The sequence below is a fragment of the Penicillium manginii genome, assembly GCF_028828005.1.
Source record: "Penicillium manginii strain IBT 31320 chromosome Unknown utg000004l:1.0-7231830.0:1.0-7236170.0, whole genome shotgun sequence".
NCBI classification, from domain to species: Eukaryota; Fungi; Ascomycota; class Eurotiomycetes; order Eurotiales; family Aspergillaceae; genus Penicillium; species Penicillium manginii.
In genome coordinates, this window is record NW_026643105.1 from 2,423,088 (window position 1) to 2,450,742 (window position 27,655).

Below are 27,655 nucleotides of genomic sequence, written 5' to 3' on the forward strand. Positions count from 1 at the left end.
AAAGGTATACTGAACTCGTTGAGTGGAGTATCCATGGATAATTACTAGTAGCACGCTCAATCCAGCAATAGCCATGCCATAAGATAAAATACTTTCTTTGCGAGACAGATCTTACTTACTAACCTTGAAGGCCAAGGGCTACAAGGTGAAGGCACAGGTCAAGGTTTCCCCGCCAAATGTGTATTCATCGATTACGTATATAGTACATTGAAATAGGCATCAAAACATGTGCAGGTGAAATCAAGCGCGAACAAATGCTGAGCGGAGACATAGAAAAAAAAAAAAACAAGCATAGCGAGGCGGGGAGAAAGCAGACAACACGTGCAATTAAACATCAAATACAGCGACCGAGGCAGCCTCGGCCACAAGAATCAGAATCAGAATCAAATCGGGCAGTATCAACGCGGAAACAAATGAGAAAAAGCAGAAAGAAAAAAAAAATCAAGAGCGGAAAATGTCAAAAGGTATCAAGAGATCAAAGCAAATGGACGAGGGGGCACAAATTAGGGGCTAAAAGTGAAACGAGAAAACTCCATCGAGTGCGAGAGGAACACACAGGACCAGCCAGGTGTCGAACGAGAAACACAAAAAGCAAAGCACCGCACCGGACTCCCTGATGTAAAAGGTCAGGGTAAAAAAAGATAAGATGCAACCCAAAATAGCAGAAAAGTCAGGAATCGCCCAGAGGCTCCTCGACGGAACCGAAAACACCCCGCCTTACCCCTTGGCGTGTCCATTCCTGATTTCCCAATGTGTCCCGATGAAAGCGTCCGAAAATGAGAGTAAGAAAGCCCGAAAAAAACAGGATGAATGCGTTAAAAACAAAAGAAATGTCGATCAAAAATTCTGGCGCGAGGTTTAGTACGCGGTACCAACGCTGGCGAGCGACTTAGTAGACACTGCGTGGATCGGTTGGTCTTTGCCGACACGGAGAGAGTCCTCATAGCCGACCAGAGCTTGCGAGTGCAGCTTGAATGACTCGCCCATCAACTTGGTGATTCTAATACGATTGTTAGTAATGATTCGGAATGGAAGGATTGGTGTAGAAACGTACCCCCAGACAACCACGCCGTCAAGGATGTTACCCCAAACACGGGCGACGGTGGAGCTGAGTTTGCCAAATGCGTCGATGGCATCATCGTCAAACAGATTGCGGACCTTGTTGTAAATAGCCATCTCAGCCTCAGTCGCCGGCTCGTCGTCATGTTCCAGGCGGTAGAGCCAGAGACTCAGGATGACCATCAGGTCCAAGCCACACAGAGGGTGCTCGACACTCCAGTTGGTGGCGGAGGTTTTGGCAACCCAGTTGATGCCTTGGATAGCGGCAATTTCAATGCACTCGAAGCATTGCTGAACAACCTTGTTCATCTCCTGAGAGCGCTTGACCTTCTCGCGGGCAACGGTCATGGCAGCAGCGACCTCGTAGGAAGAGTGGTAACGCATGGCCTCCTGGATGGACTTCAGGTCAACTTCCAGGCGGGCGCGAGTGTTACGGTAGACAGCCATCGAGTTGAAGATCAAGGGGTGACCCTTCTGAGGAGTGCTCAACGGGACAACGATGGTCTCCGATTCGCACACCTCAAGGGAGCTCTCCCAAGTCTCCAGAGCGAGACGCAGCTTATATTCAGTTACGACGTCTTGCAGTGCCTCGAAGCTGCGCTTGTGGTTCCAAACTTGCAAGAACAGAGCGTTGATCAGAACGCGGGTCGCGAAGGCGCTGTAGCGAGTTTGTTCACCCTGGAAGAGGAAATCGTGGGCCTCGCGGACAGTGAGAACGCCATTGGCGACGCCACGGCGCCATGAATCCTCATCGGATGGATCAAGGTTCCACAGGGACTCGGACGACGGCAGCTCGAGGTTGTCGAACTCATCAAAGCTCATTGCGGGGGTATGGTTGAAGGTCAAGGTGAGCATGCCGAAGAAGATGTAGACCGCGAAATAGGTGCGACGGCAGGATTCATCTTCAATCCACTCCTCGCGAGAGGGCTGAATTCCTTGGCGAGCCTCAGTGCGAACCTTGAGCTGATAGCGGTTACCAGCAACCATGTTGGCCAAGAGACTCTTGATGGAGCAAGTCCACTCAAGACCTTTGGGGTCACCGCTCCAGCTCTCGAAGACCATGTTTAGCAGACTACCCTGCATCAACCACAGAGGGCACTTGCGGGAATCAAAATTCTCCTTATGTTGAAGAAACTGGTTGACGAGGACCTTGGAGCCAACGTGCAGCATGAAAGCATGTTCACGCTCAAAGGTGTACAATGCGCCAATGGATAGGACAGACAACAAGAGCGGTGCTGGGGCAGTAGTTGGGTTGAAAGACTGCTGGTGGAGGAAGGGCAGATGAGGGTGGTACAAGTTGAAGTATGTGGAGAGGTAGCGGTTCAATGCAACTGTACCTGGCAGCTGGAAGGTCTCGGGCAGAGCACCAAGAGTGTCGGAGCTTTGAACACGCTCGACAACCATGTTTCGCTCCATCTCGTCAGCAAGTTGAGGAGCGCGGGGGAGGGTCAAGGCCTGGCTAGGACCGGGTGAACGACGGTAGTTAACAGGGCTCACGGGACCGGTCATGGAGGGATACGGGGAAAGGGCATTCGGGGTCGAGTGGCCAGACATGGGCATCGAGTTGGAAAGGAGGACGTCTCCGACGGGGCCATGGCGGTCGACGAGGGTGGGCATCGAGCCAGTATCCGCGGGGGAGGTGAGCGTATCCCAAGGCATCTGGGGCAAGGTCGCGTTGCCGGAAAGGTAAGGCTCGAAAGAGCCACGACCGGGGGAAAGGGATTCGGATCGCTCGGAGACCTGTTGGGTTGTCGCCGCTGCTGCAGCCTTATGTTGGAAATCTGTCATCAACATGGCTGCAGTTTCAAGGTCGACCATACCATCACTGCTTGCCTCAATCTGTTCCAACGTCGCCGGATCAATAGTGATCGAAGGCTTGGAAGGCCCAGATGAAGAAGACTTCTGAACCCCTCCACCGCGTCTGCGCCCCTCTGCAACGAGGGGGATTCCACCATCTTTGGCGTGAACGGTACGATCATGGCGCAGAAGAAGATCACGGCGAACAAAAGTACTCCGACATTTTAAGCATTTGAAAGGCCGTTCTTTTGTGTCTGTATGGTGGGTCAGCGAGGGAGAGAAGAGAGTGGGGGAGGATGGGGATGGGATGAAAGAGAGGATAGAGGGGGGGAAGTGTCTCTCGAGAACGAGATGGAAGAAATTCATGACTTACGGGATCGTTCGTGTCTGCTTCTGTGTTCACTGCGACTAAAGGCGCGGTTGCAAAATTGGCACTTGTATTTCTTTTCTGGCGCGGAGGTTTTCTTGGCCGGCGAGTTGCTGGCTGTCCCGGGAGCTGAGGGAGCCATTTGTGTGAAAATCGAGCGAAATCGTCTCAAATGAGAATCGAAAAAGTCGACGTTGGTATTGTCCCCTGGGTGATCTCGCACCGGTTCTGTAGGCGTGTCGACGACAGGAGTTCGTTGGGATGTCTGATCATTCCTTGGGTGGGGGAACTGTGGGAATCAAGGTCGCGAAAAAGGGAAGTGATCCAGCCACAGGCGGATACTATAAATCAATAATAAAGAGAAGCGCTTTGAAAAGAAAGGCGGGTGAGCGTTGAAACACCGCGAATATAGAGGGGGGGGAGGTTGAAGAGGGGAGGGGAGGTGGGATGAGGAAGGAAAGAGAGGGGGTGAGGAGAAAAGGAATTTGGCTCGAAGGGAACGGGGGGGGCAGTTCCAGCGGAAGGAGGGGACTGGCACTAACAGAGTGGGTGGTAATTGGCAGGAGGCAAGAGTGACCAGGACTTGACGACTTGACCACTCTGAACTAGCAACTCAGCACTGGCCAAGTAGGGGAGGGGTGTGGTCGTGGGCCTAACCATCGCTTACGGAGGGGGTCAGTCCCAGCTGCACCACTCTACGGTACTGCACAAAGAGGGGGGGCTGGGGTCTTTCATCTGCGGCCACGCACTTCCCCTTCCTTCTTCCACCGGAACGGGCGCATTCGCCTTGCCCCCCCCTTTTACCATACAGAATCGACACGTCGTAATGGTTTATTAGATTTGCTCCCGATCCAAAAGGGATCCACATGGCTTCAAAACTGGTCACTGAACTTCCGTATCCCATCACTTCGGTTCAGCCGAACGTTGGGTCGCTCTGGAAGATCCTCTGATCGACCAAAATGTATGGAGTACGGAGTATGGAAAAAGTACATCAGATGCACCCGTACCCCTCCAAACTACACATTCATCGTCATAATATTCCCCGTCCTACATCTCAATAGCATACATGTTCTATCGACTGATCAAAAATCAGATTCCCCCTCTATCAATTTACTCCATCTGTTCCATCCAAAGATTGACCTGTGGCAGATGAAACATCCCACCAAAAGAAATAATCAAACAAAAAAAGGTTGAAAATAAATTCCCAAAAACAAATAAAATTTTAATTTCTAAAAAAAATAAAAAATAAAAAATAAAAAGCAATATCAAAGTGGGAGCTGTGAGGGCCGGTGGGCCATGCAGAGGGGTCCCCTCGCTCGTAGATGGTCGCCCTTTGTTTATCGCAGGGGAAAATGTGTGGGAAATGTGTGGCTGGCCAGGCATGTGAGGCGATTTAGTGCGCGATCGTGGCAGGCCAAAGTACCAAAGTACCGAGTCTACTGCGGGATGCCATCATGTGTTTGTACTGTAGGTCCTTAGGTACCTAGGTACTCCGTAGACATGTCCGAGTCTTCCATTCAACCGCTATTATGTACTATTCTATCCGTACTTTGTACTCCGTATGTTGTCGTTTCTTTTTTTAAATGTCTATTATTACGTAGGACTCCGTTCTTGTACATTTACCCATCCCCTCCATACTACTAGTAGTAGGATATGCAGTTCTCTACTGATCTTCTGATCTTTATCTTGTATAACCCCGCCTCATCCGCGGCGTGTACCGTGGTTCACCCCTCCGTCAAAAACCCCTCCATCTCCATCACTTGCGATCGGCAACGCCAGATTGGCTCTATCGCATACTACTACTAGTATGTAGTATGTAGTTGTACAGTTCCGACTGCAAGACAAAATGGCAAGCAGGTGGGTTGGGAATGAGACAGGGATGTAATTTCCCTAGCATATTTTGTATATAGCCCTCGTTCGCCGCGTACCCCGCTAGATATGTGAATATTTGAATAATTGGGATAATTGGGATAATTGGATAATGGAGCCCCTCCCCTAAAGATGATTCTCATACTAAGACCGACTGGGTTGAATATTGGGATGGTATTCTACTCCGTACCAAGGCCCGGGTCCTCTATTACGAAAGAGGGCCTCCCTTGGGAAAGGTCTCGATCGGCTCCGCCGCAAATCCTGGCGATTCCCCCGGCGCCGTCGCAGTAGTTGCAGCTGGCTTTAGTCGATCAATCCACCCCTCGAATCCGAGAACACTAGACAAGTGGGATTGAGGAAAGGGCCGCCAGATATTGGATGCTTCCAGGGTCAAATCAGGGATCACCGGCTGTCTGACGGGGAACGCCACAGTAGCTGCCGTCGTCTCAGCCCTCCCCTGACAGATCACCGTCCTCCCTCCCCCCCGGGGCTGAAAATCTACTGTATGTATATCGGGGCGCCCCGCTATGTGGCGGTTCGAGCTGTGCCACGCTTACGTGGGTGAATGGATTTCATGCACATATCACAAGTGGCTCAAAGAAAGTTGCAAACTCAAGAGGGATGTGCGTTGTGCGACCGGGGAGGGGGGTGGATGGGATGGCCATTGTCGGTGCTACGTAGTGAGTCCTCGAGACCATCAGCTGCCGGACTGCAGGACGATCTGCATGGGCAGCACGCGAATCGGGAGGGTGGGTTGAATAACATCATCTGATTCAAGATGCTCCTCTTTTGCGAGAGGGGACCCAGTATCTCCGGAGTGGCCCCTCCCCAAAAAAGAAAAAGAAAAAGAGAAAAAAAGCGATAACAAAAAGAGGAAAGAGGAAAAAGAAGAAAGACATCCGCATCTTCCTATTTCCTGCTGTCGGCTCTCTTCCCACACAGAAACCTTGTCGGAGATGGGTCCACTCGTTTGTCGCGTCGTGAGTTGTCACTGTCACGTACACCGCAGAAGCGGCCTTCGGCAGGGCCGTGTCTCGACCTTTTCGCGATTTCCCGGGTCCCCTCCGTAGAGGGAGGGGGGCACTGCATCATTGGCGAAGATCGAAAGACGCGAAGGACCGACGCGGTTACTTGGGGAACGCGTTTGGCGACTGTCCACTGTGGCGCTCGTAGAGAGGGGGGGGCCACGGCACAGCATGGATGATCCCTCGAGACATCCAATTTACGAAATCGAAATTGCATCTGTCGAATTCTTTGTCCTTGTCTCCCTTCAACTCACATTCAAAATGCCATACACAACGTAGATACTTGGCCTACATACTGTACAGACAAATTCGATGTATAGGTTCCTTCCTCGCATATCCAATCATATATCAAATGGATACTCCCGGATTGCCCCCTTGTTTGCTCTCACGCCAATCCCGCCTCACGCTCAGTTCGCCGACTCCCGCGGACCGCCGGATGATCATCGATTGCCTCAACCTTCCATTCGATCCATTGGATGTACCTGGAGAGCGGTCAGCCGGGGAACTTGTGCTTTTTAGGGCAAAGAAAAGCCAGACCTTCAAGCGCAGGATGAGCCCGATCCACTTCCCGATGCAGCGGACCGACCCCGTCCAACGTTCTCGACCCAAGCAGGAACCACAGCTCATGACGACGCGGTACATCGGTTCAGCGGTGACTTGACCGCCTGGTACCTTTGTCCCTCTCTAGGGCTAATTGCTACTCGAACAGGTATGGCGGCGTGGGCTTCTTGATTCCTTGCCGTGATGTGCGCTGGAGCTCCCACTAGCTATTGTCCTCGATCCACACCATTCCCAATCCCTTCAATGGAGGAGGGGGGGAACTAACCATTCGGGTCTCATTCCATTCCATTCCGGCGGTCAATGGAACAAGAGCCCCAGCAGGATTGTTTAATTAGACACACACGCATAGAAAGACATTGGATAAATGAAAAAGAAGGTTCAAGCGGCCCAATAATGGATCTACGAAAGGGATCGAAATCGACCCAGTTGCGAATCAAATCTTTACCTCGCCCTGCTCCACCCTTCCTCCAATGCCGTTGCTGGAATTCAGGAACCTCTTCCCCGGCGCCGGCCCCTGAGCTAATGGCCGATGGCTACCAGCAGCCGGGCCTTGGCTGGGGCGCTATCCCCCCCGACAACTCCTTAGCTTCACACCCCCACGGCTGTCTAGACGGTCTGGAAGCTCAAGCGGTCTCGTCGAGATGTCGGTGAAGAATTGTCTTCGGTTAGGCTTCATTCTTCACCGCTTCGATATCTTGAATCAAGAAAAAGAGACTGCCCTACGGACGGAATACATAGCACTATCGCTCCTGCAACAGTCCCCACCAGATGACTACATCCAACCGGAAGTTTGTGTGATTTTACAGAAAGGAAAGTGTTTTTGCGCACACGTTTGCGACTGACGGCTCCATTGTGCGCGCTATCTCAATACAGTTTCGCTAAGAACTGGGGAGGGGCCTTCGAGGTCCTTCCAGCTCCCTGGTCGAGAAGGACCTCCGAAGGGAGGGTGGAGGGCGGCTCCACCGAGAATTTGAGTGTGGTGGGTTTTCATTACCCAAAGCTGCTGTACGGAGTACGGGGCATCTACAGTATGTATGTATATACGCAGGTATGTATGGAGAAGGGAGTATGACTGTCATTTCCTTACTGTACATACCTGCCTGCCTACTTGGTAAGTATCTCTCCGTTGCCCTGAGACAGATTTATCATTCGCACGGGACAGGTCCTGGACACACCGTAAAGTGGACATGTAAAATGGAGCTCACACTGACGCCCCCGCCGGCATCAATTGACGGAATGGATAGGTGCGGATATACAATACTGTAGTCAGTGCAATTGAGACAATTGCGTTGATCAAGATCTATCAAGCAATGATATTCTGTAGGACTATCAGAGTCAATGCTAGATCGGCTGGATCACTGGATCACTGGATCGTGGAAGGGGCATCCGGGGAAATCCCGGTCCATGGTACACTCCCGCGTCTTAGATCTGGCTTTCTCTCTCTCTCTCACGTTCAGGCCGCATTGAGGAAAGCATCTTTCAAGGCTTGTCTGCATATGCATCGCATCTGCAGTCCGTGGAATTATCTTACCCTTTACTCCGGCCGCCTCTTCCGTGGGCTTTTGATGCAGGGGATCAGTCCTGCCCTAGATTACCATGTACGAAGTACAGTTGACTACAGTATGTACGTACTTACGTACATACCTTGATGGCCGGTGGCCCATTCGCAAATAATAATTGGTCTCAAGGAGAGCACAAAAATGGATATTGACCTACGCCCCGTGCGCGGAAGTCCTTCCGCCGAATTTTCTCGAAAAGGTGGAACACCTCCTGAAAGTCATAGTAGCTGCTCCGCTCCGTACGTTGTGAAGGGGGTGTGGGGGAGCAAGAGAAAAAGGAATGGGAAGGGAAGAAACGGAGAACTCGGAAAACGTTTTCCTCCTCAAGGTTCAACGTCTGACGCGCCCATCGTCGAGAGTTGCAAGGCTAGCAGTAATTGCCCATGTCAAAGGCTCGCGGGTGGAGAGTCTGGAGCCTGGGTGGGTGGGCGAGTGGGCGAGTGGGTTGGCGAGGGGTCTGACTTTACGAACTGCCCCTCGCTAAGATACAGTAGCTGGCGAGCAAACCCGGCACCTCCAGAAAGCCATTGGCCTCGGTCGTTATGAAACCAGAGCAGGAAAAAAGGGGGGCTGGGTGATCAGGATCATCGGAGACCCGATGCCTTGGATACAGGGGCCGGCTGGCCTTCACTATTGGGCAAGGGGAGCACCGGGCGGCAGGATTCGTCTCCGCTGCAGGAAATCCGTCCGGTTGGGTGAGCGCCCGTTGATGTTGCCCACAGGCAGGTTCCTGCGACATCCGTAATGTCCGGTCCTGCAAGGAACGGGGACGGGTGGCAAATGATAACTGACCCCGTCCAGTCGTGCTTGTGTTCCGGCCCTGAAGCCTTGAAGCCTCCGGGGAGGTGAGACCCGACTCCTGGGCAGGTTTCCTTCATCGCGGTTGCTCTGCCTGTCGTTCTATGTTAGTCTATGTTAGAGATATATCAAGAAATGTATATTGCCATGTTCCCTTTATAGTACTTCGTACGGAGTAGAGAGTACGAAGTACTCTGTGTAGGGTGGCCTTTAGATCCACTGATTTAGTATTGCCTCTTCACGATGCTTCCCGTTAATATCATATCCAACATGGAAGACAACATCAAGCAGCATCTTAGGACAAACCTAGAATCGTAATCCATGTCTCTCTCTACTCAATCATTGTTAATTTCAAGGTTTTTTGTATGTTCTATAATCTATGAGGTATGAGGTCTCTTTGCTTGCCTATTAGTGGTTCCCAGTATCTCAATTTCAATCGAGTTGTGACTTCCAACTTGAAGGTTTAATATCGTTGGGCATTTTACGACCATACCCACTGGAAAGGCTCGATCGACCATGATATGAGCCATGGATACAGCCTTGAGACTAATATCCCATTTTAGATACCTAGTTTGCCTCGATGTTGACCCCAGGAGTTTATCACAATATGGTTGTCTCGAATTTTTGCTGCTTCTACTGCTACCTTCTAGTAAGTAACTAGTACCTACCTACCTACCTACTGCGGCCCAGGTGCTCTGCCGTCGACACGGAGGCTTCCAACTTGGAGGTCCTAAGGTTGTCTGCTACCTACCTACCTAGGTAGTAGCTGTAATCCACCTGCCAGTGGGAACTTCAGTTTCAAATTTTAGGTATTTATTTATTACTAGTAGGTAGTAGTACCTAATAGGTACCTAGGTATATATTATCTACGTAGACCATGTCTACTACCTAAATGAACATCAAAGTTTTGAATTTGAACACCTAATTACCAGCATTAGTTTCTCCTGAACCTGCAACATGAATTTATGATACACTTCTAAAACCCCCAACCCCTCTTTTATGGATTGTTCAATATTTTTGATGTTGCCGACGAACACGTTCGAAGTCTGATACGCAACGCGCAACGGTCCAAACCCACTTTTCGCCGCGATCCGCCTCAAGTTTGAGGCTGGAACATCACAACAAGTAAGCTATGCGCTCATCAGATGGATTCACTCTCGAACCATGGCTCGAAACGAACCATCACAGTTCCCAAATTATTGTTTCGAGTGACATCCGAGTCTTTGCCGGCCTAGCCCACCCAATCTTCACGTGGCATTCTACCGGCAGGTGCTTGACCCCGCAGCTCCGTCGCGATGATCCATTTCGATCTACAGGTACTATCACCGTCCGTGCCAGAATAAAAAACAATGGTCATTATACGGATTACTAGGCTGATCCTAGAACACGAAGAATCCAAGAATACTCCTCATTTTCCCGCGAACCCCGACCTCTCCCTTCCCCAAGCCACGAGGGGGTGACGCTGACCACGAGGCGAAACGGCCCGACACAGCGGATGTTTCCCAACTGTCGGGTCGACAGATGCGATTCGGCGTCCATAGCCAACGACTTTGCATCAATTGACTGGGATCAGAGTCATGAGCTATATTCCTTCAGTATCGATAGAACTTAGTTGTGAATCGGAAATCCGGAATAGCCCCCCCTGTTGGAGAAGAGTTGGAGTAAAAGGTCGTATCATTTCCCATCGAGGGAAATCCCGCGAACTCAATTCTCGCTTCTAGAACCCAGACTTTCCAAGGACTTTGCCCGAAACTCAGACTGATCGATTAGCGCCAATATACGCGTAGAGGTAGGATTTCAATGCCTTGATACCGTATTGAGACTTCGGTATTTCGCCATACGATGGCGCTCAGCCGCGTGAAACACTGGCACCAAGTCGTGAAGAACCTGTCTACACAATGACGACAATTGACTTGCACTCTATCGGTGAACACCGCCGCAAATTTGGTCTATAATTCAAGTTCTTATCAAGGCGCACAGCATGGCTGACTATGATCGGAGAATGGCCTGATTACCACGTCGCATCAGTACTTGCAAAGTCGACCAGGATTCGAAGCACGAGCCCCGGCCTCCTGCATGCGGCATATTACTCGGCAGCGTGACGGTTCATGAGAGCTCCCTACCCATGCTAACACATGCGCATCCATGCTTGCCCGACGTCAGGACTCAGCAGAGTCCAGGTCCCTGGCAGGTACGAGCCCGGTCGTGCCGCATGGTTTCATTTATTTTCGCTGCAGTCAGCACGTTTCCTAGTTGACACCGATCCCCGAGCTTGAGCGGGGGGTTATGCAAGCCACAGTAGATTCAATTAACGGTGTGACCTTCTAGAATGGTTCTGGAGCCGGTTGGGAGTCCCAATATTTTGTGTTGGTGGCTTGTGAATAGATGAAACTCAACACAGCACCAACACAGCACGCGTACCCAGGTCCACTGGTTTTAAGGATCTCATCCCGTTCAAGTTCAATCAAGACGGGGGCTTTTGATGATATTGTCCGACGGTGTGAAGATTATGGTCCAAAATAAGCAACAGACTGGGGTGGTAATCTGCAGTCATATTTCTCCGCGATGGATGTTGTCTAGTCTGGTTGGATATGCATTGTTCCGGGAGATGCAAGTTAGCCACGGAGCAAGCAGGTCGACCTTGGGTCCACGTCATTGCATCGGGCTAGCCAGTCAACACTGAGTGTAGTAATTGACCCGATAGCAATTGAACTGACGGGACTTGGACCTGTGATCTGCCGTCTGGACCCATTGAGTGATTCTTGAATGTATGGAGTACCGAGTACATATTGGTATTTTGGCTTTGTGGGCTTGGATAATTGGGTATATCCCTTACTGGGGCAGTGAGGCGACAGAGCCAGGATTGATCCTGAGAAACAACAATGGGCTAAAAAAACCGGCATCAAGAGAAGAGAGACATTATTCCGTGGACACGTACAACTCAAAACACGAGTCTACACATTCCTCGCCCCATTGGACTGTTGCGGTGGAAAACCGATGTTGAAAGTTCGCGGCAGCGGTGTCCACCTCAAGCGTCAAATCAGGGCGAGCCGCGGGCGGTCCACATGGGCGCACTTTTCACGAAACGAAACCCGACGTAACAACAGGATGTTCTGGATGTGAAAGGGCCTTTGGGGCAACGATTGTCCATTCTTCTCCAGTGGATAGTGGCCAGCAGACGAGGAATGGAATTATGGATCCTTTCCAGTCTGACATCTCCCCACGCCTGTACGGAGTACCTTAAGGTACTGTACGAATAATTGGGAGGGGCGATGTGACGGTGACTGGAGCCCACCAGTGTGGCCAGGGCGAGGGGCGGCCAAGGTTCAATATGGGCATAAGATAAGTCAATAATAAAACGCAATCATCTTGAGGCGGGTTTTACCCCCCTAGGGCTCTTCTGCCTCGAACCCACCGCGCGAACGTGCCGTGGTTGATCCAAGGGCCTCTCGGATCGATGGCGTCCTCCGTTATGGAGCCCGGGGGCTCAGACATCTGGTAACACTGGCAAACCCGCGCGTGTGTGTACGGAGTATACTATTTACATAGTTTGCTGTGGTATCTTGCCGGGGAGGTAGGCTGGTGGATCACAATGGACTGTGCTGTGCGGGTCAGTTGGGATCAGTTGATGATTGCACGGGAGTTGAACATATAGGTCCCGCAAGATGAAAAGTGAGATACCAGGTGCAAAGAAAGTTTGTAGAGAATCCTTAGACATAGGTACATACTCTATACAGAGTACGGAGTACCTGCTCAGGCTGTACGGAGCCCCTGCAGTAAAGCAAGAGAGCCGCGTTACCATATACTGGATACTCCACTGGTGGAGGCAATGTGCCCATAAATACGGTACGGTACCATATCTGTACGGAGTACCAGGTAATCCGTGCTTGGTCCTGGAACCACCTGAACGGACTAGGCGCCTTATCCGTGACCACTCCCCGATTCTCCCCCTCTCTCTCACTTATTCTCCCCATAATAACGACACACTGAGTGACACACCTTTCAACAATATCTCTTCACCCTCCATGGATTAAGTGTTATCTCTAGAACTGTGGTTGTTCTGTACCTCGAGTCTTTCGACCCAGCAGAACCCCCGGAAAGTGGGTTGCAAAATTACCCACCGGGCCCCTCTCCAAAACGTTGTCAATTTTAGCCATGAGCCACGGCGAACACTGAGCCACGCTGCCCCCCCCCTCCCCTTTCACCAACCCCCCCTCTCCCCCCTCCTCAACTGGAGGCTGCTCCCCTGGTGAACTGTGTGCGACCGCTTCATGTACGAATATCGTGCGCCAGAGCTGGCTGTCGACACAGGATTTGCGCTATCCACCAAGGCCGGAGCTTTTGCGACCGCTTTCGAGTACACCGACGAACAGGCCATCACCCCCACAGCTGGAACCCGTCAGCACGGCCGGGCCACCAGCAACTCCCAGGATTACGATCGCTTGAATCCCTCCCTTCTCAAGAAGATGGCTACCGGATATGCCGTCAGCCCCGAACCCCCGGCGCTGTTCGTTCGGGCCATGTACGATTACGATGCCGATGACCACACCAGTTTGAGCTTCCGTCGCGGTGACATTATCCAGGTCTTGAACCAGCTGGAAACCGGGTGGTGGGATGGAGTCATCGATAACACCCGTGGCTGGTTCCCGAGTAATTACTGCACTATTATCACCGAGGCTGACGACTTTGGCGAGCACATGATCCATGGCCATGACGAGACCGACATGAGCGCCGAATCAGGTCTCGAGGATGAATATGAGAATGGTCATGACGAAGAAGAGGAAGAGGAAGAGCTGGACTCAGAAGGCAACCCACGCGATTCGTTGCCCATTCTTCCTATCGAGGGTATCCCCGCGCCCAAGGAACAGGAAGAGGCCGCCTTTTGGATCCCCCAGGCCACACCCGACGGCCGCTTGTTCTACTTTAACACTTTGACCGGCTACTCGACGATGGAATTGCCATTTGAGAACCCTACCGCGGCGTCTGATATGGGTCCCCGAGACCGAAACAACTTCTTCGTACCTGACCAGACACGACCACCCCCTGAGTTGATGGCGCGCGGGTTTGAGCGGGATGAGGATGAATATGATGGCTCGGCCTCGGAAGCGGAGGGAGAATCCTTGATGCTGACCTCGCACGACTCAATTTCTCGACGACGCCAATCTTTAATGGACGGAGTATCCCCAGCCACCTCGATGGATTCTCTATACCCCCCTCCTGGATCTAAAGACTACAAACCCTCTTCGCAAATGAATAAAAGCCAAACGACCTTTAGCAGTGGCGGAGCTACTAGCGCCAACACCTCGATCGCTGAAAGCTTTTCTCGACCTTCTATATCATCCGGGACGCCACAGCATTTCGTGGATGATGGATTCGCACCCCCGGTTACATGGCCCTTCCTCGTGGATAATATGCGATTTGCAGTCGACACATATCGGCAAACCTTACTTTCTGGCGAGCGATCAGAGTACGTCCGACGTGCGGAAGACATTTCTGACCATCTGCGCATGCTTCTGGCCGCCGGGTCCGATACAACGGACAATCATTCGGGCAACCCATCTATCATCTCCACTAACAAGGCATTATACCCCTACTTCCGGGATATGATGTCCAAATTTTCCAAGCTTGTCCTTTCATCTCATATTGCCGCTGCTGATTGGCCGGGCTCTGATTCTGTCAATAAATGCATGCAAGAGGCCGATGGCGTCATGCAAGGAGTATACGGATATGTTGATGTCGCACGGCAGCAGCGCGGGGAAAATATCCACCGTATTGTCCCCGGGTTCGTCAGTGGCAGCTCCTGTGGTGGTAGTTGGCAAAATAACGGCGTTTCTTTGGACGCATCAGGCCCGACCTCGTTCCTAGTTCCGGAAGGCGGCGATTCGCGAATTGAACCTTCTGTGTCTCTTGACTCCGCACATCTCGATCACATTGACATTCTTCGGAGATCCTTCGTGGGTACAATCCGCCGATTGGAAGAGAGGTTATCTCTCAACCTCAAGGTTGTAACAAAGCTCGAGCACGAAGAGATTTCGGATGCCGTTTCGGCCGCCGCAATCAAAGTCGTGGAACAATTCCGCCCATGGATCTCCACTGTCGAGTCTATCAATCTTGTGCCTCTGGGCACGAGCTTCCAGAACCCCCAACTTGTTGACTTTAGTTTGCAAAAACAAAGGGTCTACGATGGTATTGGCGATTTTGTTCTGAGTTGCCAAGCGGTCTCTGCTCCCCTCGCTGATGAATGGGCAGAGCTCCGCGGCGACTCTCTGGATGACCGAATAACTGCTGTCCGGATGGTAGCGAAGCAACTTGAGAATTATGTTTCACAGATTGGCTTCTCGTTATCATTGCTTCTTGAGCAGATCCCTGAAGAGGCCAACGCTGCTCTTCGAAGCGAGAGTCGCTTAGACGAGGAGGACGAGTCCCAAAAGGGCACTCACAACCGGTCCGAATCTCAAGCCAAAATCGCTACAGAGTCTATTGGCATCCCCTCATCCTATGCATTGGGCAAAGGAACCGAAAAGGTGCGCCGCAACATGGACAAGGCTCAGAGATTCTTTGGTCAGGCACCCCCGGCAGCCATCACTCGTGAGCCAGTTTCTCGGGAGCCCGTCAAGGAACCTGAAGAGACACCGTGGTTCTTGAAGATGGACCACGAGGGCGAGGTGTTCCACGACACGAAGAATGACACGCCGATTCTCAAATGCGGAACCCTATCTGGATTGGTCGAACATCTCACCCGCCATGACAAGCTGGATGCATCCTTCAATAATACTTTCCTCCTAACTTATCGCTCATTCACCACTGCTTCGGAGCTATTTGAGATGCTCGTGCAGCGTTTTAATATCCAGCCTCCATTTGGCTTAACCGCTGAAGACATGCAAATGTGGATTGACCGGAAGCAAAAGCCTATCCGTTTCCGAGTTGTTAACATCTTGAAGAGTTGGTTCGATCAATTCTGGATGGAGCCAAACGATGAAGTGAACATGGATCTCATGCAACGAGTTCATGACTTTACCAAGGATTCTATCGCCACGACCAAAACCCCAGGTGCCCCTGCATTAATTGCAGTGCTCGAGCAACGCCTCCGTGGCCAAGACACAACCAATAAGCGTCTTGTCCCCACCCAGAACACTGCATCCCCGCAGCCGATCATTCCAAAGAACATGAAGAAGCTTAAATTCCTGGACATCGATCCTACGGAGTTTGCTCGGCAGTTGACAATCATTGAGTCACGCCTCTACTCCAAGATCAAACCTACCGAGTGTCTGAACAAAACATGGCAGAAGAAGGTCGGTCCCGGTGAACCAGAACCGGCTTCTAACGTTAAGGCCTTGATTCTGCACTCTAATCAGTTGACAAACTGGGTTGCGGAGATGATTTTGATGCAAGGTGACGTCAAGAAGCGCGTGGTAGTAATCAAACACTTTGTAAATGTTGCTGATGTACGTTGATCCACTATTCCCCGCCCTACCCTTGTCGTGGCACTAACAAGATGATGCAGCGATGCCGCACTCTCAACAACTATTCGACTTTGACATCCATAATTTCCGCACTTGGAACTGCCCCTATCCATCGACTAGGCCGTACGTGGGGCCAGGTCAGTGGTCGTACATCTGCTATCTTAGAGCAGATGCGTCGCCTCATGGCAAGCACCAAGAACTTTGGCGAATACCGTGAGACCTTGCATCTTGCGAACCCCCCCCTGTATTCCATTCTTCGGTATGACACACCACCTGCTGGCCAGGCACAGACCTGCATTGGAGGTCTCCAAGTATGATTTGGAGCCTTGTGACTTACATATCCTTCTCTAGGTGTCTATCTTACGGACTTGACTTTTATCGAAGACGGTATCCCTTCACTGACACCGTCGGAGCTAATCAACTTCAACAAGCGGGCGAAGACCGCCGAAGTTATCCGGGACATTCAACAATACCAGAACGTCCCATATCTCCTTCAACCCGTACCCGAGCTTCAGGATTATATCCTCAGTAACCTCCAATCTGCGGGTGACGTACACGACATGTATGACCGGAGTCTCGAAATCGAACCCCGGGAGCGCGAAGATGAAAAGATTGCAAGGTATGCTGAAACCACACACAGAGAGAAAGGCTCCTTGCTTTTTGCAAGCACCGTCGCCATTTTGCGATGATATTTTCCAGCCTGTTTTGTTTTTGCTTTTTTTTTTTTGGTTTGGTTTACTCCTGGACATGGTGTCTGGCTTGTTTCGGCGATACCCAAATTTGACCTCATATTTCATATTTTCTCTTTTTTTTGAATTGCTTTTTTGGGAGCAAGAAAGGCAACGTTTTGAACTTTGTTTGAGATGAGACTAACCGCCTTTGATTCTGAACCGCGTAGATTGCTCTCAGAGTCAGGTTTCCTGTAGGATGTGGCGGAGACCCCTGTCCCCTGCAACCTGCGGGCGCCCGTCGCCATCCGATATCGTGGTCCACCCGATGCCACGCCGATTTGCATTCGAATTCATCCAATCAGGATTCTGGGATAGACGACCTCGCCAACTCGGGCAATCATGTGTCTCACCGTCCCGCAGCTAACACATGCTGTTGGCAGCCCCTTTTGGGGGAGGGGGGGGGGGCGCTGGATCCTGCGACCGTGCCGAATATTAATTAATCAATCTCCGCACAAGCTCCGCCACCCGAGATCGTCCACGCCAAACACGCCGCCGGAACATGCCATACCAGTAAGCCGTCATCCGATGTCTTTGATGGCCGCCTACCACTGCTGCTTTGTCTGGAACTCTAGTGGGGGATCGTTTCGGAACCCGAGGGCCATCTTCTCGTGAACCTGGCTCACACGCAGTTGTCCTCCCCTCATGCATGATTTTATCCATCGCTGTACAATGCGGGGTCCTTACTTACTGCATCCAATACACCTACTATTCCCGTTATAGATCTCATCTCCGGGAACTCGAACGGGGAACACCCCCATTTTCTCCAATACCTTACTTCGGAACCCTTGATCCCGGGGTACTCCGTTCACTAACCCGACTCTCACTTCTCTCCAATCTCCTTCAACTGTCGCACATTCTGGTCAATTTGCGGTGTATTTCTTGGCCATTCGCTCACCTGATTTTCTTTGTCCCCCCGACTACTCTACCCTGTCACTTTCCGCATATGCTTTCTCATTTGTCGAAGGAGTGGGTGAGCTATATCCCGAGTTAATGTTTGGATGCCACCTTTAATGATATATCACGACTCTCAAGTCCCCTCTGCGTGTCAGAAGGGTTTTTTTCTTCTTTCTCAATTTCTTCAACTGGCAATCATCGGAGCAGAGATTCAATACAACCCTCAACCATTGATTGGCTTCTTTGTATCTATTTTGTTTCAATATTCATTCGATACTATACCCTGGGTCCGATTGTGAAACGGGTCAACAGAAGCATTTTTTTTTTGAAAGATTTTTTCTTGGCCTTGATTGAGCGTCTCAACTGCATCCATTCATACCTACATAAATCTGACCTGTCACCTACTCCTCTTCCCTGTTCGGTGCTAGGGCTGGCAGTGGGGTGCGGGTCTAGAATTTACCATCTGTATCACAAGTTGCAGATGAAAATTTAACAAATTATTTCACTAGTATTTTCTAACATTACCAGTATCTTTCAGGAATTTAAACCCACTGAAGGGTAGTTATTTATGCGATAGGTATGAAATAATGGCCGGTTGGCAGTGGTTGGTATATGAAATTGTCTTTATTCACGGCAGAGCTGCCAAGTTCATAATACTTGGCAGTTCAAGTTGTTCTTAGGATATGGTAATCTTGAAGCAATGAAAAATCGACTCGCTAAGCGCCGGGGACATAATATGAAGTTCAAAGATAGGGAAACGTAACAATCGTAGCGGTATCTATGTCATCAAGGACCTTTGCCAAACGGCTTTGCCCCTAATTAAGCCGCTGGCGCAGGCTTATCCCCGATGTCTTGAAAGAGCTTCATTTTTACCTCGGAGGCCAAGAGACCTTTGACTTCCTCCGATACGATCCGCTGTCCTCCGCGCACAACCTTATCAAGTTGTTGATCCTTGACCGTGGTAGCTCCGCCCCGCGGACCACTGGCCTCAATTGCCCGAGTCGCCTTCCGGGCCTTCTCGCTGAGATCCATCATCTGCTTACTTCCATAGTCACGAGAGGCGAACAGTGGACTTTGGCTGAGAGTAGCAACCCAGTATTTGTTCCATAACAAAGACAATATATCCGTCTCGAGCGTGCTCTTGAAATGTGTCGTTTCGAGCGAATAGTACTGATTCGCGTGTGCGCCAAAGTCCTCCGACTTGCCAAGCGGGATGGTCTGATACTCATCATCTTCCTGAGCCTCCTTGGACGGGGTAAAGCCATCGGGGAAAGTGCGGAATGCGCCGATCTCAACGCGGCCCGCGGAGATCGTGCGCTCGGGATCGATCACAACGGCGACAAACGGCCCGGTCATTTGCTGCGTTTGTTGGGTCGCGACGTCTATTCCGGATAGCCAGCACCCGTACCCTGGGTGACTGTGGTACCAGCCCACAGCATTCTCCATGCGTCCCGCATCTCGACACGACTGCAGATATGATACCATGTACTCGTTCGCTTCGTCCTGGGCGTTGACCCGGGTTTCGGTGCCCTCGACGGGGAGGCGGAAGGCGTCGGTCACGACGAATGTTTCCCGGAGGATGTAGCCTTGCATCAGACCCATCACTTCCAAAGACCCGCCCGAGCGAGCGTGCATGACCATTTTCAATAGTGCGGTTGCGGAGATGCGTACTGATTTGAAATAGTAAGGGTCTGAGGCCCACGGTCGCTGGGCATTGAGGGTTTTTTGAGTCTCTTCATCGTATTGATAAAGGGCATCACGCTGCGGATCGAAGATGCTGATGGAGTTTTCAAGCTCTGCCAGTACACTTTGGTTAGTCCTTTGCCAAATTGATATTTCAGCTTTCTTCATTGAAGAGTGAACCACATACCCCAGGACTGCTGTGCAGCCTGCATTTTTTCAAATTTCAATATGGAACCTTTGAGTTGGATAATTGAAAAATTGAGTAGGAGTTTCAGGCGAGGGGGGGGTAAATCAACGAAAAGCGCGGGGGAAAGGATGAGACTATAGAGGGGAAGATGGACCGGGTAGCTTGAAGATGGAGGAGCCCCCCCCGATGCGGTGTGGGGCATAAAACGGCAGAAACAGGGCGGTGAATACTGGTTGCCCCTGGAGACGATCGGACCAAACAGGGAAACGCGGACGGGACGATGAACCTGTTCTGTTATCACTGCGGTCCAGCCTTGCCCTTCCCCTCATAAACACTCACCACCGCTGCATTCCGCATCCCCATGTCTTGCAACTGACCACTCTTACCTTCATTTTTTTCTTTGTTCGCCGTGTGTCGCACATCTCCCAACGAATTGGGCTCGTTTGTTTTGATCCCTTCGGCGCAGTCGCAGTGCCGACACTCATCCCGTCGTTGGAGACACATTCTTTGATTCATACTTGAAAACCTCGCTGCCCGACAGGGTCTTACCTAGCCATGGCGGTTGACACAAGTTATCTGACCACTCAGGTCAACAATATCGTTGAGCAACTGCATGGCATCTTCGACGATATTGGAGTGCCTGCTCGCGAGCGCGACTCGCGCGAAGCAGAGGTAAGCGAGAACTCGAGCACATACACATCAGCGTGTGAACCTGAGACTGATTAAATATCTAGCTTTTCAGCGCGCTGTCAGAAACATTAAATAACCACCTTAAGATTGTTGACGAGTAAGTTCAACACGGTGAACACCCCCCCCTTCCTTCTCCGTCGCTAACAAAGCCCACTTAAAGAGAGAAAGAGGAGATGACACTAGAAGCCCAACGCCTCATCACAGCCATCCAACAAATGGAAGCCTCATTGGGCGATGAAAGGGCCAATGGCCAATACGAGCTTAACCGTGATGATTTGCGCGTTACCTACCCCCTCAACCGGTGTATTGCCTTCTTGCGCGAAAAGAACGACGGCATGAGCAAGCTCCACCGCGAAAGATTTGAACAGGTCAAAAGTGGGTGGTTTCAATCCCAAATACTATTGCGCATCGTTTGCTGACCTGGACAGAACTTGTCGACGCTCTGGAGTCCTACTCATCTCATCTTGAAACATCATTTCTTCATATTGAATTGCCCCCCCACTGCGCCTGGCTCGACCATTCCACCCAGCTTCGACTTGTCGCCTTCATATGTTACAGCCCTCGATTCAGAATTCACCCGTGTCTACGAGGAGTACCACCGTCGCGTGTCCTATGTCCAAACAACCAGCGAGGAGATTATCAAGCTCTGGGCGGAGCTGGGTACCCCGCAAGTACAAACTGATTCCAACATCGTTAAGTGCTACCGCGAATCCCCCGAGCAGCTTGGCCTTCATGAGGCCGACCTCGGTAACCTGATGGCACGACGCGACAAGTTGGTGGAGGAAAAGAAGGGCCGTGAGCGCAAGATCAAGGAGATCCGAACCAATGTCGAAAGTCTATGGGAGCGCTTTGGGGTCGAAGAAGCCGATCGAAAGGCCTTCCTCGCAACCAACCGTGGCTGCGGTCTTCGCACGATTAATGAATTCGAAGAAGAGCTGGCCCGCCTGAATGAGTTGAAGAGACAGAATATGCATCTCTTCGTTGAAGATGCCCGCTGTCGCCTACAAGAGCTCTGGGATACTCTCTTCTTTTCCGAAGAGGAGATGCTCGACTTTACACCCGCTTTCTCTGACGTGTGCAGTGACGCTCTTCTAGAGGCCCACGAGGCTGAGATCGCTCGTTTGCAGACACTCAAGGATCAGCGCGCACCCACGCTTGAGATGATTGACAGACACCGTGGTATTCTTGCAGATCGTGACGCTCTCTCATCTTCAAGCCAAGATGCTTCTCGTTTGATGGCCCGAGGAAACAAGGGTGAGAAGCGAGACCCTGGCAAGCTTCTGCGCGAAGAGAAAATGCGAAAGCGCATTGCAAAGGAGCTTCCTAAACTCGAGGCCGATCTGCGTAGAGAGTTGGAGCGTTGGGAGGACGAGTATGGACGGCCCTTCTTGGTTCACGGAGACCGCTATCTTGACAGCTTGACTCCTGCACCCGCCTCAAGAATGCCGCCGCCACGCTCGAAGACCCCATCCGCCCCTCCCTCTACAACTAAATCTAGCGCAGCCCGACAGCCGGTGTCTCGACCTGGCAGCTCTATGCGGGGCCCTCCTCCCCCTCGTTCTGCTACCAAGACTCCCAATGGAAGTGGCCCTGTGAAGCATAACACTATTGGCTACTCTGGGGCTCGATCTGGAGCCAAGTCTCCCTCGAAGCTTCCAGCTCGTGCTCCATTGAGCAACATGCCTCATGGAAACAACTCTCCTGAACGCCGTACTGGGCCTGGCAATTACTCCTCCAGCACCATCAATGGAAAGATGCCGCCTCCCCGTGGACCTCCCCCGAGAATGCGTGCATTGACTGTCGAGTCAAAGGAGCGCAATAGTCATCTGATGGAGCCGCCTCGTTGTAATAGCGCTATGTCGAGTGCATTTGTCCGTCCCGTGAGCCCCGAAGACGTTTATGATGACCGCCAGCGGTCTTTCATGAGCTCTTCCGTCATGTCCAACCACCGCCAGATGGGAATATCTCACTCTTCTCACTCGTCTTTGTCGTCTCTATCATTGAATTCGTCTCAGAATTACCCTCGGGCCAACCCTTACCTTTCACACGCTCCACCTCCCCCTGCCCTTCGTCAAACATCGAGCTCATCAGCTGGAAACACCACTATTTCCGGTTCAGAGAACTGGGAAACCTTTGATGATGCATCCGACGCGGAAGCCGACACCAGCGATGTTTACTATGGCAAGATACGTGCGCCTCATGGCAAGCGCTTTGCCCCCGATGACAGCATGGACTTTTTGGGCAAGAAGAGCAAGGGCATCCGCAGTGTCAGCCCTGACGGACCTCACCCTGGTCAAGTCCTTCGTGTTGCAGGTAGCGACAGTGAATGGGCCGACGAGTTTGAGACGTACTAATCGCCAAAAAGCGTATTCTATTTACTCTATCTTGACATTCTGACGCTTGCTGCATTTCAATTCCCTGGAACATTTTTCTCTTATGTTTGGCGCTTTCGAACATTGAGCTGTGGTTACGCAATCGCTTGGCTTACTTGACGATCCCATGACTGGATTCTGTACAGCTCATGGCTCATGACGGATATTGACGATCCCTTACGAATGAGCTTTTCCCAGACTCCCTAATCGGGCTGGTGTCTTCCCACATGCATTCACTATCGACATACGCCCATTTCACTCTTCCTTCGTGTTCAAAATTACGATGCACATCATGTCAATCCTGTTTATGCTCTTGTTTTCTTCTGTCGATGCTTTTCCAGTCCACAGCAGTGGAAATTTCCTTCTGTTGCTCGAGGGTGGTTTTTTTTGTCTCTTTCCCGACATCGTTCTCCTCACGACAGAGTTTCTCTCTCAACCTTGGACGGGCTCTTTTTTAATTTCTGTTATTTCTCTGGTTATTCTGGCATGGCGTTATCTATTCGTCTGTCTTATGGTTTATTTTTGCTTTTGTCTTGCTACGGCTCGGTGCTTACGGTCTACTTATTCCCTCTTCTGGCTCCCGATCGTGCGGGGTTGGATTTCCTTGCTGCGTCGTCTTAGTGCGACTGTCTTATCTGTTTACTTCTAGCGCCGTACAGTGCCTGCTTGTCATTCTGATAATATCATATCATTCAAACTGCATTCTCTTCCCATTGTTCTAAGTAGAACTTGGATTAGATGAAATATCACAATATTCCAACTTCTAGTGATCTGCAGTAATTATGTAATATCTTTGTACCTAGGTATACAAATGTTCATTTCCAACTTGAACCTAGAAAACACAGAAGGTGCTAATCCTTGCTTTATTTAGCCTGGCGAATTGAATCCAGTTCTTCTCCCTTTCCCCGTCGGTCTGGAACCACAACAGACGAAGAAATTGCAGGACCGAATAATTACACCAGAAACCAGTCTCAGATATCGATTGCATGAATAGCGCCTCGATCTGGGAGCGCTGATCTCGTGTCTGACACTCCGTCCCAGTAATGAAGAGAGGAAAAAAGATGTCGTGGGCAAATTGGAGAGATGGACTAGTAGCTAGCGATCCGACGATTTGCCATAGAGAATTGAAGATTGATTGTAGTTCTCCGGATTCTCTCGCCTGCGGCATCATGGCTTGGTAGCTGTAAAGTAGACATGCGTGGTAATGTGCTTCGATGATGGCGTGGAAGGGTGTCACCGTGGATTTATTGTCTGTGGCTAGGAGTGTGTTCATAGATGTGGCTTTGTCGTATGCGCTTAGTGTTTTGACGTACCAGTACCGCATGTCTACATTCTTCAAGACAGGGGTACAGAGAGCACTGTGGCTATCGTGCTGTGACCTTTCGGCCACGGTAATGTCATTGATAAGGGCCGTGAAGGTCCAGGGTTGATCGTTAGATGTCGGGGACTCGGACATGTACTCTCTTGTGGTGAGGTCCGTTGCAAAAACCGAAACGTTGCCAAACGTCTCTAGGTCGACGACTTCCTTGATGAAGAACTTGAGAATATTATTTTGGGATTTTTGGTATAGCCTTTGCAGATCGTGTCTTTCAATAATAGCACGACAGGCGCGGAGGTGTAGTTTCCAATCTGTTGATCCGGGGATGTGCATCTCTCCATAACAAAGGACGACCATCGAGGCGAGGGTCTCGATTAGAGAGGAGTCTCCGGGTGTCGTGTCAAACGAAGTCTTGTGGAGCTCAAATCGCATCTTCTCGCTCAGAACTTTGAGGGTTTGGTTTCTAATCCGGGTGTTGACTTCCATCATGCTTGATTGATCATGCTCGGTGGCTATGGCAGAGAAATGGGCAGCGGAAAGACCGAGTATCGAAAGACGAAGACACGATGATCGACTTGCTAAAGGAAAAACAAGACTTCTCCATGGATTCCCCGGACCATCGAGCCATGTCAATCGAACTGCGACATTCGACAAGAAGTGTTGGAGTAATTTTTCGGACAGTGAACTCGAGAGTTGTTGGTTCACCAAGTCCAGGCTCGTTGGTGAGAGAGAACCTCTCGTTTCAGACGAGGCCAAATACTCAAAAGTGTTGGAATCATGCTTTTTGGTCGCATGCTGCTCCCTCAAGATAGGGACTTTTTTGCCTGTCAGGTGTCCACGACTAGCAACGCCTTGATCCCATCTCAGATGAAGAACAGGAAAGCCAGGACAGCAAAGTCCACGAATATGGCATTTTTGGCATTGAGGGATCGTCCGATCGCACCTGATGCGGCGCTTAATGCAGCAGCGGCAATCTGGGGCTTATTAGTCGCGGTTCCGCTGCATGTGTTCAAGAGTAGGGTTTGCATACCTTTTGATGCCAGTCGACGATCGGGTGGGAGTAGGTCGATCCGAACGTTTTTCCTGGCTTTTCCTGTGTAAGACGGCATCGCTACCAGTTGGGAATTTCGAAAACTTGGTGATTCTGAGTCAAGGATGAAGACAAGTGCCGAAGTCATGATGCTACTCTAATCTAACTAATTGCCGTCAAACGGTTGCTCCTCGTTTTTACCCCGCACGACTTATCGGCCATCCCGAGGGAAACAGTATAGATTAATTTACATTATTTGTTTGTGATTAAAGCTTCTTGGTTAAATAGATAAATTCATTTTGGTCTTTTCATTATCTTCCATTTCGTTCTTTCTGATTTGATATGCTAGATACTCATATGATGGCATACAACAATGTGCTCTTGGTATGAATTAGTAAATGTGGAACCCAAGGGACGGTGAATAGTCCGCTGACTAGAAAACCGTCAGGAAAAATACTCCAGTAGATGAATAATCCCTTTCTTGATAAGTTTGAATTCATCACATATTGACGGTTTCTTCGTCCTCCACACCAAATAGGACCCTCATGGGATCCGAATAGTTCATAAATCCGACGCCAGGCTCACACAGTCCATACCCCAGAAGCCTCTGTGCTTGAGGCTTCAGCTTCCTGACTCTCTCAAGTGGTATCATCAAAAATTGGTTCTCAGCAGGACGTAAAGTAGGCTGGCAGAGAAATATGCCGACCGTTTCTCGATAGTCGTTCCTATAACAAGGCAGGTTAGTGTGTCGAAGCGAGACTGATAGATGCAAGGACAGAACCTACTCTGTGACATTGGATCCTCCAGCATGATAGGTGTTGCCCAAGAATATCAGTGCATCGCCCGGTTCAAGCTCTGCCGGGATAGCTTCTTCATCTAGAGGCCGTCGCTCAGGCCCCCATAAATGCGATCCGGGGATGGCAATCGTGGCACCATTCTCTTTTGTTGTCTTAGTCAAAGCAGTCACACAACCGATCATCACAGGAAGCTTCTTGTCGCTGGGGTGGTAATCACTTGTCATTATAGTTAGCAGGGTCACACAGAAATGAGGCGGCGTAGGGCTGAACCTACTTATCATCGCGGTGCAGGACCTGTTGTCGACCTCCGGGATTCACCCGGAATCCGACTGTGGAAGAAATAATTGGTTTACCGCTCACGGTCTCTTGATGGTCTCCTCTCCAGAAGGTGTAGCTAGATGAAACCATGGCATTGGCCACGTTGATATAGAGAGGATTACATGCGAGCTCAACGCATGCGTCGGAGACACCCAGCAAGCCGCTTGCTCGCTGAGTGGTCTCAGGGAAAAAGCCATATTTGTCTGGGGTATCGCCGTCAAAGTGGGGTTTTAAGTCTGTTTTGATTTGTTGCGCCAGCTCTTTAGAGATGAGGTTTTCGATGATTACGCCTCCTTCGCGTTCGAGGACCTCAATGACTTGTGCTGGTGTTGTAGAGGGGTTGGTGGCATCTAGTCGGACGAAAGATGGCTTTTCAGCTATGAAAACCATCTTGAGTCGGAGGAGGTTCTAAATTAATCTAGAATACCGGGCAAAAAGTGTCGATGAAGGCGAGTGAGTGAGTAAATTAATAGGTGACCATTTGGTCTTTATAGAACGGAAACAACACAATGAAAAATCCTAATTCTTATATCCTATGATCACAAATACCATGCCGTGACCAAGCTAGACTGGATAAGACAGGTTATATGAGAAAATGTACGCGATAACCCCACGTTGGACTTGGGTAGATGGTCAAAGAATGTAAGGTTGGGAGAGAACCTTGCCCGACTTCATGATAACGCGCGATGGCCACATATTTTAAACTCTGGTAGTACTCCCAGCCTAAACCCTTTCTAGGAGGTCCGGCGAAAAAGCGAGACAGGAAGGTGATTTTAGCGAGGTTAGCCGTTCGGAGGGGAGACTAAAACAGATAGGGCAGTGCGGGCGAGAAAGCACATGCGGGGTCGGAGAATTAGGGGGCACGCGGGCAATACGAGTGTCAGACGGGGGATTCTACAATTGACAAGCAAAAATGATCTTACTTGAGCCGTAAATTGGTTTGTTAGAACAGGATTTGAGAGGTTTATTGGGATTGGATGAGATGGGATCGGAGTGGCTTCCTGTAGAAAGCGATTGACCAGGGACGGTCTGCGGCCAAGCATTTAGCCTCGAATTCAAAATCCTTGCTCTTGAACCAATCCTTTAGATTAATTTGGGGCTCTAAAGCCGAGGCCTGTTCAGGTTTCCTCGGGGAAA

At 50.6% G+C, this 27,655-nt stretch overlaps 7 protein-coding genes across 7 annotated transcripts; 2 read left to right on the forward strand and 5 right to left on the reverse strand.

Annotated features, from left to right (window-relative positions):
* Window positions 1-858: 858 nt before the first annotated feature.
* On the reverse strand, window positions 859-3,365 carry N7533_004631 (C2H2-type zinc finger protein; the record flags this gene model as incomplete). Its single annotated transcript, XM_057101281.1, has 3 exons — window positions 859-1,000; window positions 1,055-3,110; window positions 3,230-3,365. The coding sequence occupies 3 exons, from the start codon at window positions 3,363-3,365 to the stop codon at window positions 859-861; spliced, it is 2,334 nt and encodes a 777-aa protein (XP_056960911.1).
* Window positions 3,366-8,821: 5,456 nt separating this feature from the next.
* Window positions 8,822-9,115, reverse strand: N7533_004632 (uncharacterized protein; the record flags this gene model as incomplete). The annotated part of the gene is made up of 1 exon (XM_057101282.1): window positions 8,822-9,115. The coding sequence occupies one exon, from the start codon at window positions 9,113-9,115 to the stop codon at window positions 8,822-8,824; it is 294 nt and encodes a 97-aa protein (XP_056960912.1).
* Window positions 9,116-13,306: 4,191 nt separating this feature from the next.
* On the forward strand, window positions 13,307-17,187 carry N7533_004633 (putative cell division control protein Cdc25; the record flags this gene model as incomplete). Its single annotated transcript, XM_057101283.1, has 3 exons — window positions 13,307-16,480; window positions 16,540-16,801; window positions 16,850-17,187. 3 exons carry the CDS (start codon window positions 13,307-13,309, stop codon window positions 17,185-17,187), a joined length of 3,774 nt encoding a protein of 1,257 aa, XP_056960913.1.
* Window positions 17,188-18,942: 1,755 nt separating this feature from the next.
* N7533_004634 (Mov34/MPN/PAD-1 family protein) lies at window positions 18,943-20,018 on the reverse strand (the record flags this gene model as incomplete). Its single annotated transcript, XM_057101284.1, has 2 exons — window positions 18,943-19,919; window positions 19,994-20,018. 2 exons carry the CDS (start codon window positions 20,016-20,018, stop codon window positions 18,943-18,945), a joined length of 1,002 nt encoding a protein of 333 aa, XP_056960914.1.
* A 530-nt stretch (window positions 20,019-20,548) lies between these two features.
* N7533_004635 (putative microtubule associated protein (Ase1)) lies at window positions 20,549-23,037 on the forward strand (the record flags this gene model as incomplete). Its single annotated transcript, XM_057101285.1, has 4 exons — window positions 20,549-20,665; window positions 20,728-20,780; window positions 20,844-21,051; window positions 21,112-23,037. The coding sequence occupies 4 exons, from the start codon at window positions 20,549-20,551 to the stop codon at window positions 23,035-23,037; spliced, it is 2,304 nt and encodes a 767-aa protein (XP_056960915.1).
* An 850-nt stretch (window positions 23,038-23,887) lies between these two features.
* On the reverse strand, window positions 23,888-25,551 carry N7533_004636 (Zn(II)2Cys6 transcription factor; the record flags this gene model as incomplete). The annotated part of the gene is made up of 2 exons (XM_057101286.1): window positions 23,888-25,347; window positions 25,404-25,551. 2 exons carry the CDS (start codon window positions 25,549-25,551, stop codon window positions 23,888-23,890), a joined length of 1,608 nt encoding a protein of 535 aa, XP_056960916.1.
* Window positions 25,552-25,902: 351 nt separating this feature from the next.
* On the reverse strand, window positions 25,903-26,908 carry N7533_004637 (phytanoyl-CoA dioxygenase family protein; the record flags this gene model as incomplete). Its single annotated transcript, XM_057101287.1, has 3 exons — window positions 25,903-26,128; window positions 26,189-26,416; window positions 26,475-26,908. The coding sequence occupies 3 exons, from the start codon at window positions 26,906-26,908 to the stop codon at window positions 25,903-25,905; spliced, it is 888 nt and encodes a 295-aa protein (XP_056960917.1).
* Window positions 26,909-27,655: the final 747 nt, after the last annotated feature.